Genomic DNA, 9,920 nt, shown 5'->3' on the forward strand with positions numbered 1-9,920 from the left:
AGTCGGGTGCATCCGCTATCATGAGATGATGTATTGGCTTGGCTGAGGTCACCGACTGCACTAGGTGAGTCGTCCTGGTCGCTGTATGAGTCCTCTCTGCCAAGCAGGCATAAATTACATTTTGACGTAATTTTGAAAAGGGTCTAATCGGCCATAGGCCATTTTCATCAAAAATATTAAAAATGTCTATTATCATCGTGAGAGTATACGATAGAAGGTGGTTTGTCTTAGCGTGGCTACCTGAAATTGCAAAGAAAAATTTGTCGGAAGGAAAACAAGAGCCAAATCAGTACTCCTCTTCGTTATTTCCACGTTTCTTCCTTTCTCGCCCCTCCACGCCTCTCCCCTCCTCGCACCCACCGCCCCGAGATCTCCCCTTTGCCTCCCCCTCTCCGGCAATGGCCTCCCCCGGACCAGCCCCCGCCGGCGAGCTCCTCCGCATCGACCCCATCGAGCTCCGCTTCCCCTGTACGCCCCCTTACCCCCCCTCCCCCTATCTTTCCCCTCTGCGAAGATCTCCTTTTTTGCTCTCTTCTTCCACCGTGGATCGATTGGTCTGTGATTCTCGTCTGTTGTTTTGGTTGAGCAGTTGAGTTGAAGAAGCAGATCTCCTGCTCGATGCAGCTGTCGAATCTCAGCGACGACTACATCGCCTTCAAGGTCCGTTAGTCCTTTCCAGAAATCTCTGGCTGATCTTTTTGTTCCGTACAGATCGTCCTGGAACCCTAGAACAGCACCAGTTCCATGTGCGCTTTGATGCGTTGTACGTTTCGGTGTGGCATATCATCTATCTGCATGTCACAGCTGTTATTCGCGATTTTTTGTTTCCGTGAATCATGTCGTTGGATTTGACCTGATCAGTGATCTCGAAAAATATGATGCCTAAGAACCAAATATTGTGTTCACTAGTTGTATAGATTGAACATGAACAGTTCAGAGTTATTTCTCTCTCAAACATAATCGCCGGTCATTCTTTATGGTTTTTTGGTTGTTCAAGTCTGTATGTTGTTTGATTGTCTATACCTTGAATTTGATGGCATGCACCTTGGAGTTGGTTATGTTGTTGGCATATGGTGCCAACTACTATATCCTAATCATCGTCTGTATGGGTTGTTTAATGTCAAAATACAGCCCTCGGTGTGACTGTGGTATAGGTTTAAGACAGCACTACCTTGCGACACACTGTGCACCAAACACATCACCGTGGTATCATCCTGACTTGAATCATGACGCGTGATGTGTGTATGGCAGCCGAGTGATTGCACGGTTCAGAGCCGTTCACGCTATGAGGCATGCATGCGGACGTTCGCGCACAACCGATTCCGTAGGTTTATTATTCTTGATTACTTTGTGTACCTATGTTATTTCATTGTTTTCCTTGCCATTCGATGGTTAGAGGTGAAACCTTCTAGCGTATAACTGCATAATGACACTGAAATCGTTAGAACGGTTTGCAGTGGAATCGTTTCAATCCAAGCTTGCAAGAAATCATGAACTCAAAGAGGCTGTATTGTGTTGTTTTATATTTCCTTTTCTCTTCATTGTCTCAGGTGAAAACTACAAGCCCAAAGAAATACTCTGTGCGGCCCAACACAGGGGTTGTCTTGCCACGATCTACATGCGATGTTGTTGGTTTGTGATCTTTAGATTCCTTCCCCATTGTTCTTGATGTGATCAGGTTATCTTCTTTTTTGGTGATAATTGTGCATATATATATTATTGCAGTGACAATGCAAGCACAGCGAGAAGTACCATCTGACATGCAGTGCAAAGATAAGTTCCTAGTCCAGAGCGTTGTTGCACCCTCTGGCATAAATGTGAAGGATGTTACAGGAGAGATGGTAATGTTTCCCTCTTAATATCTTTCTTAAGGAATCAAATGAGGCATTACTTATATGAGAATCAAGGCATTAGTCGATCGAACTTAGGAGCTGGAAAATCCTTGTTTCAGTTGTATCCTTTTTCTCAGTTGACTTTGGTGGTACACCTGTATTGATTGATTGGTCGTGTTGTTGAATGGCTTGCAGTTTATGAAGGAATCTGGAAATAAGATTGAAGAGGTGAAATTACGAGTCACCTATGTTGCACCTCCACAGCCACCATCTCCAGTTCCTGAAGAATCCGAGGAAGGCTCCCCATCTAGGGTTGAATCAGAAAATGGAGATGGTCCTGCTGGGGGATTCACCAGGGTGAGTTGTCATGATTGTTGAACTTGCACCCACTCGTTTAGCACCCCCCACCCCCTGTTGAGGGAAAATTACTTGATTCTGTATTCATTGCAGGCACTGCGAGAACGCATTGAGCCCCAAGAAAAATCTTTAGAGGTCAGTTATTATTCCAGTGTGTGATCCAATAATAAGTTCATCAATGATTTGTTGGCTCATAATTATGTTAGTTTCCTGAAAATGGTCGTGGCCTTACACATTATGTTACATTTGATTACTGGTATCTTGTATCACGGTAAGTTTCATGCGATTTTATTGGCTTCTCCTGTGGTTTAGCTCTTCCCTCATCCTTTATTCCTACGTAGGTGCAACCCACCACCTAATTTTCCTCTCCATGCAGCCATGCCACATCAACAAGTCATGCATGTGGTCATAAGTTACATTTTTTTTGTATTAATCTATCCATGAAAACCTTGGCACCTCATCAAGTTACGCACGTCTTTTCTTTTGTGGGGAATCAAGCCATGCATGCCAGTCATAAGTTCGATCCAGAAGTTTCTCTTTTTATGCATCATTCGGTCACATACTTTGTATGTTTATTGTTTTTAAGATGTAAACCTAGATCGTTTTTTACATTTGCTTTTGCATTAGTTTAGTTGTTTCTGTAGCACCTAGTTATGCATTTGTTTTAACAAGGTTCCTGCAGAAATGCGCGGGGTATCATCTAGTTTATTTAATAATGGCTATGGGTTTAGTATCTCGTGATATGAAATATCTTACATTCTCAAATTTGTTTTGCAGGCTGGAGCTTTGATCTCCAAGTTAACCGAAGAAAAGAATTCTGCAATTCAACAGAACCATAAAATTAGACAGGAACTTGTAAGTGCAGTATTGGAACTTATCTGATACTAAGCACCTACTAGATGCCACCATCTATGATCATCTGAAATTTAAGAATCTAAATTCAACTGGTGCTAAGCGGAACTTAAAAGTATAAAGCTGCTGTGAATGCTTTAGTTTTCTTCTTCTCCCTATCATTTTCTGTTTTGAAAATTTTCACCCTTCTTGTTTCCTTGTGATGTATTGGGCATTTTTACTTGAGGACCAAACCAACATAATTATTACATTAAAGTAGTAATATGGAACTATCTTGAAGCTCAAAAGGCACCTAACTGTCGCTTTCTGCATTAGGAATAACAATAGCAATGGATGTACCTGTTTATTCTCAAATTGATGAAAATGAAAGCTCCATAGTTGAAACTGTAAATAAATGAAACATGCCAAGGTTTTCAAATGTATATATGCCAAGCTGGAATGGTGACTTCTGACTTGTCGCAAGACTGGCTGTTGATCCCAAGCTAGTCAACACTGAATTGTTTTAAGTTGCTGTTCCCATGCCAAAGAACTTCTACAAGACATTTTTCCAAAAGAAAACTACATCCATAGCAATCTGCATATATATGCTGTTTGTTTTTTGCTACCTCAGCTCGATACTAGTCATGCTGGAGAATCTTCAGCTCCAACATAACATTTCAAAGATTTCCTTTTCAATTTATGTATTCTGAAGATTAAAACAGTATTCAAATTTCCTCTATGGACTGTAACGTCATTTGCTTGGGTTTTTCTCTACTGTTGAGTAATTTTTGGTTTCTGTATTTCAACCTGAAACCGGGCTCTGTCTTCGATATTTTGATTAAAATCTTCATTATACAAATTCATAAATGTGGTATTTACAGTCGTTGATGTACAGAGGGAGCCAGAATAGTTTCCACTAAAAGCCACCCAAATAACCACTTGCCCAACTTCCACACTTCTGGAACCTCACTAGTACTTCTAGCAAACCACCCTTGATGTCAATGTAAGAAACCACTATAAGTGCATTGCTACTGAACTACTCAAATCCTTGTTAGGAAAGGTGAACTGAAATAATGAAATTGCATACTCCCACAATCTAAGGCGCGCTTGATTTTGCACGGTCTTTAATGCACAACTTTGACAACTTGATATATAATAAAGTGTATGGATTGGGCATGTATAAATAGTATCGTTGTATTTGTGTTGCAAAATAGTTTCATTTCATACGTCTTTATACCAATTCTGTAGACATACTATAAGTGAAAATCATAGTCGAAACTGTGTTGAAGGCCAAAAAAAGTCAAACCGAGGGATGCAGGAGTTTTGATGAATCATTTAGAAGTGGATAGGAACTTCTGAGCTCATGTCTAACATCTTGGTTGTAAGAAATAGGTTCGTTCAACGAAATGGTCATTTGTTCGTGTCGTTTTAGATTATTGCATGCTAATATGAACAATCCTTTTAAGAACTTGAGCATGGCAAATAAAAGAAATAGTGGTGCATCGATGAAGCCAATAGACAGCTAGATGAACCTCATGTCGCTAGGCAATATAATTGTATATATAGTGATGCCTACCTAAAATATAGACTGCATACTATTCTTCTATATTTGTCTGAAACAATTTATATTTACTACTTTTCTGTCACGAATCTGTGATTCACTTTTATCATGTTTTTCTGTTTATGTCACAGGATATGATGAGACGGGAAGTCAGCAAGAGGCGCGGTGGAGGGTTTTCCTTTGTAATTGTCATAATTGTAGCTTTGATTGGGATCTTCCTGGGCTACATGATGAAGTCATAATTCTTTTCATCCGTATCACTTGACCGTATCGAAGGGAACTGGACTTGCTAGTCATGTTTGGGAACTTGAAAAGATCATTCGAGATCAAATGTCTTCAAGTTCTCCTTTATGTTTTGTCAATATAGGAGTACATGTGTGAGAAATATTGAGCTAGTTTAAGCTTCTTTTGTTGTTAATTTCATTGGTGAGTTGTGCGCTATGATGACGCTGTAAATTGGAAAATGCATCAATTGCTTTTGTTCAGTTAGACCTGTACTGTGAAATTGTCAGTCCATAGTTGAATGTGTGTGCCATTTGGAAAGGTAAATCTGATTTTTGTCGCAGTAATTTGCTATTCTAGTTTGTGGAAGAACTGGATTTTCCCCTCTTTATAGTCTGTTTGGAATATATGGTGTATTTTGACATGTTTAAGTTTTGATCAATGATTAATAAAAAAATGCCATACTTCTTAACCAAGCGGGTATGCGGGAGGAAGAGCCAAACCTGTTTTCATTTGTCTACATGTTTATGAGCTCGAACAAATCTATAGAAGAATATATCAACGTCTACAACACCAAATTATTTTCATTTGAAATATCATAAAATACACTTTCATTTTTTTTGAACACTTCATATCTATATTTACTGTTGTTGATATTTGCATGTTTTTCTATAGACTTGGTCTAGATCAGGACAAAGATACAACAATGAAACATCAAAAGGACATGTATATGTAGGTTCCTTTCCTACTATATAAAGAATATACTATTATAGTAGCAGTGTATATCAGATCACTCCAAAAGTTAGGCGTGTAAACCACAAGTTATCTTCTAGTAATAACGAAACTGAAAGCATATGCACAGATAATCAGTACACCATTTGTTTTCTTGGACCAACACTTCTCTGGGATCTCAATTCTAAATTTTATCAACTCGACGTATTTACAAGTACAAAAGGGGATCAAGATGGCCAGCAGATAGAATCGGATCTCTCTTGTAGAGGGAGATTTCCTTATATCTACCCTAAACAGCAATCACATGCGTACAAGCTTAAATATGCAGTGATACAAGCAAACACAGGCCCAAACTTATTGCCCAATTCATATTTACAAGGCACTAGAGAAAAGAAATTATATGTGGGCTCAGAAACTTTTGGTGCTTTCACCTCCATCTTGTCTAAATAAAAAATCTGGACATAACTTTTCTACCCTCTGCTAGTCATTCCTGGAGTTTGTACGGAGCAAGTCACTCGGAAACCCCATCCTTCAGCTTATTTCAGACTCATACTGATGTCGACCAAGAAGGTGATGGAACTACAAAAATTGTTTCCAATGCATAATACCACATCGTGAGCGCGAGCAGACCATACTTACAATCCTATACTTGATCTGAGCAGGTAGTTTGTGCATTGGCGACAACCTTGCTCACATTGGAAGACAGCTTTCCTCTTAGCTCAGCACAGACAAGATGTGTCAAGAGGAGCCCAGCAAGAAGTGCTGCTGCCATCAACATCGTGAACACGGCACTCCAGCTCTCTGTTGAGATGTATCCTGTGAGCAATGGCCCGATCGCAGCACCAACCGACCCGGTCCCATCGATGATTGCTGTCACAGTGGCCAGTGCCCGAGAATTACCATTCAATGAGCTGTGAGTGCCAAGGTCAGCTGACACTGCGGTTGTGATCAGGGCATAAGGACCATTGACAAACATGCCAGTGATGAACATGAGGCAAATGTTCGACATCATCGACATGCTTCCATATGTTCTGTACAAGAAAAGGGCAGGTATGGCACAGTACATGAAGCTCGCGGCCGTGATTGCTCGTGCATTTACGCGATCAGAGATGTGACCGGCAAGGACTCCTCCCAACACACCTCCAACATCGAAGACTGTTGACAAGCTGCCAGCCATCGCATCAGAGAGGTACTCGTTGCCAATAGCTGAAACAAGCAAAGGCCTATCAGGAATGAACACTTAAAAGCATGGTTCAGGTTATAACAGGAAAAAAAATACAGGCATCCGAGTCGCTATCGAAGCACCAAAGGAAACAATGTTATACAGATTTGAAAGATGAATAAGAAGACTTACGTGTATGGCTGATGTAGAAAGGTAGCCAGTACAGGAAGGTGTATGCAACCAACTTGGAGAAGAAGAGGCAGAGAGCAAACGGTGCAACTCCAGGAATCCTCCATGCCTCCAAGAATCCTATTGCCTTATGTTTCACTTCTTGGCCTGGTTCCAAAAGGGGCTCCTTTGCAGTATCCTTGTCTGAGTTTACCTCCCCATCATCAATATCTATCTCCATTACATCAGGACTAACCGGCAAGAAAAAGAACACCACCAACCCAGCAAGAGCCATGATGATGCTGGGGATGGCAAATGACCACCCCCATCCAAATTTCAGCAGAGATGCAGCAAGCAGCGAACCGGATATGTTTCCAATAGAAGTATGTGCGTTCCATATACCCATAATCAATCCCCTCTTGCTCTTCCCAAACCAGTTACCAACAACTGCAACGACTGAAGGCCAGCCAGATGATTGAAATAAGCCAGCAATCATCTGAAAGACCAGAAAGTAGTAGAAGTTGTGAATATTTAGCCAATATCCAGCACCAAAGAGTGCAGTGAATATGGCAGTGCCAATCATGCCAATTGTTAGAACAATCCTCAAGTCCATGCGGTCACCAAGATGCCCGGCGAAGAACATCCCAAGAGAATACACCGCAAGGAATGCTACATCTATCTCACCAAGCAAAGTGGAACCATCAGAGGTGTTAAATGGAGACCAACCAATGTTGAGACTGTTGCGTGTGTGCAATCGTCCCCAGGCAGACCCCACTTTTGTCTGGGGATCAAGCTCACTCTTGACAATGCTTGTTATCTTCCGAGTCATATGGAAGCAAGTGTATGCCAAGAATGTAAGGACCAAGACGAGCGTCTGGTAATTTCTTAGAGCCTTGGCACCTTTGAATAACCGGAGGCCAGGAGGTTTCCTACTCGTCGTCTCATGAGACTTGGCCATGAGAACTCTCGACTGTTGGTAACTGCAGCTACTGCCAGAGGCCAAGCAGATGTACACCTCCTGATAAAAAGAATGATCACCACCTGAAAGCATCAAAGAGGATGTAAGACAAATGGGCAAATGGAGCGATTCTCTGTTAAAATTGATAACTGAAGTTATACATCTCTTAGTGGTTAGTAACATCCATAAGCAATCATGCTTTAAAAAACTAGAAATCACTGATCCAAACGCATCTTTGTAGAATTTTGGTTACCATGCAAATATGGGGAAAATGGATGCACCCAATAATTCAACACATTTTATAAAACTTTAAACTCCGTTAATCCCAACACAACTTTGTGCTATTTGGTTAACACGCAAACATGGTAAAAATCCACATGTCTAATGATCCAAAGCAATTTGGGAAACAAATTGATCAATATGTTGGCTAGCCCAGTTCAATGATCGCAAGTGCAAGTCATCCACTAGATCACCAAAAACGGAAACCCATCTTGCTCTTGTTCCGCACAATATGATCACGTCATCTGTGACCTAGATCATGGAGAGCACATGGTACAAAGGACTGATGATACACTATTCTTATCTCCAACACCACAAATCAGAATTCACCCCTATTATTGAGTGCAAATGCGTTCCTTAGCAATCAACCGACTTAGCCGTGACTCTAAAGTATCAAGTATCTACTTACCATACTATTAATCGGGGCAGGTAAAAAGAACCCCAAGTGGTGGATGTAGGAGGAGAAAGGCTGGTCTGGCCTGAATATCCCCGGATAAAATTTCAGGGTCTCCATCACAGGAACTAAACTTAGTATTGGATATTCGAAATCCAAAATATTACTTACTGTTTAAATGCTCTATCCACGGCTACCGAGCAGTACCACCAGCAGAACAAGCACCTAATTCAGGAAATAACGGGAGAGATTATCGTCTCTCTCTCCCCCATGAATCCTGAACGACTAAAAATCCTTACCAACTCCCTGCCCTCGGTCCAACCCAAACCTCCCCAAAACCCATCACCCCTCGCCGCCAAACCAACAGCCCGACGATCCAAACAAGCAAAGGGAACAAAGCTTACGGATTGGGCGTGCAGAATCAGTAAGGAAGAAGGAGGAGGGAGATGAAGAAACCGGGATTCGGGAGGAGAACACACCTCCGCGGCGGCGGTGGACTGCTCTGCCGATCTGCGACGAGCCGCGGCAGGTTGGATTGGGGGTTTAGTGTGAAAATGCGCACGCGCAGGCAGGACGGGAGGAGATGGCTGGGGAAGTTAGGAAGGAGGGCGTTTCTTTCCTCTCTTGCCGTCTGTTTTTTCTCGAGAGTTTGGGTGGCTCGAGGAGTTCGAGCGAGGCTGGCTTGCATTTATTCTGATGGCAGGCCAAGCTTGCAGAGGTATTTTACGGCGATGCCCTTGGACCATATTGCCCTTTCACTTTTATTTATTGTCTGGAGCAGACTGACGCCACAGGGTTCACAAGCACAAGCCAAAGTGGCAAACTGGCGATGGCAACCCTTTTACATGTCACGCTAAACGTCAACCACGAGACCGGTCATATATTGGGGAGGCTCTCAAGCCACATCAAACCCGTACTCAAAAGTGACGGCAACTCATACTCCTAGTAGTTCTTAATAACAAATTTACTGTAATGTTATTTGACGTTTGCTGGCCGTATCAAATCCTGGCAAAAGCCTCAAAGCCGTCAGATTTAGATCTGACAGTGGCAGTTTTTGCCCAGAACATCCCACAATTTAAACAAAATGCCATGACAGTTTTGAAAAAGCCACCCCCAGCCGGCCAGCCATGCAAATTGCCATCCGGGGGCCGCGCTTGCCATCATTCCTATTCCTAGAGAACGGTCGCCACGGATTGGAGTCCCAAATTTAAGTGACATCACAACCATGTCCTGCAGTCATAAAAATTGGAACCACTTTAGCACAAGACAATCAACCATAAGGTGGCACGACCCATATCTCATGATGTGCTTCGCACATTCCCTCAAATAAATAAAAATATCTGCTTCACACGTTCCCTCAAATAAATAAAAACATCTACTTCGCATGCAAACCCAAGGAAGAGGAGCACTAGTTTTGCACTCCT

General features: G+C 42.0%; 2 protein-coding genes across 2 annotated transcripts; one reads left to right on the forward strand and one right to left on the reverse strand.

Annotated features, from left to right (window-relative positions):
• Positions 1-223: 223 nt before the first annotated feature.
• Positions 224-5,066, forward strand: LOC123169782 (vesicle-associated protein 1-2). The gene is made up of 8 exons (XM_044587647.1): positions 224-468; positions 590-660; positions 1,551-1,632; positions 1,726-1,841; positions 2,028-2,189; positions 2,283-2,324; positions 2,967-3,044; positions 4,713-5,066. The coding sequence occupies exons 1-8, from the start codon at positions 399-401 to the stop codon at positions 4,821-4,823; spliced, it is 732 nt and encodes a 243-aa protein (XP_044443582.1). The 5' UTR covers positions 224-398; the 3' UTR covers positions 4,824-5,066.
• Positions 5,067-5,706: 640 nt separating this feature from the next.
• On the reverse strand, positions 5,707-9,191 carry LOC123169781 (putative glycerol-3-phosphate transporter 1). The gene is made up of 3 exons (XM_044587646.1): positions 8,976-9,191; positions 6,890-7,906; positions 5,707-6,741 (listed from the first exon to the last, which is right to left on the reverse strand). The coding sequence occupies exons 2-3, from the start codon at positions 7,821-7,823 to the stop codon at positions 6,179-6,181; spliced, it is 1,497 nt and encodes a 498-aa protein (XP_044443581.1). The 5' UTR covers positions 7,824-7,906; positions 8,976-9,191; the 3' UTR covers positions 5,707-6,178.
• Between the last annotated feature and the right edge of the window lie 729 nt (positions 9,192-9,920).

The sequence above is a fragment of the Triticum aestivum genome, chromosome 7D, assembly GCF_018294505.1.
Source record: "Triticum aestivum cultivar Chinese Spring chromosome 7D, IWGSC CS RefSeq v2.1, whole genome shotgun sequence".
Taxonomy (NCBI): Eukaryota; Viridiplantae; Streptophyta; class Magnoliopsida; order Poales; family Poaceae; genus Triticum; species Triticum aestivum.

Bases quoted from the DNA above. Each gene is read 5' to 3' on its own strand.
- LOC123169782 (XM_044587647.1), top strand. From the start codon at position 399: ATGGCCTCCCCCGGACCAGCCCCCGCCGGCGAGCTCCTCCGCATCGAC. The intron at 1,633-1,725 runs GTTTGTGATCTT...ATATTATTGCAG, and splicing joins ATCTACATGCGATGTTGTTG to TGACAATGCAAGCACAGCGA. The intron at 2,190-2,282 runs GTGAGTTGTCAT...TATTCATTGCAG, and splicing joins CTGCTGGGGGATTCACCAGG to GCACTGCGAGAACGCATTGA.
- LOC123169781 (XM_044587646.1), bottom strand. From the start codon at position 7,823: ATGGCCAAGTCTCATGAGACGACGAGTAGGAAACCTCCTGGCCTCCGG. The intron at 6,742-6,889 runs GTAAGTCTTCTT...TGCTTGTTTCAG, and splicing joins TTTCTACATCAGCCATACAC to CTATTGGCAACGAGTACCTC.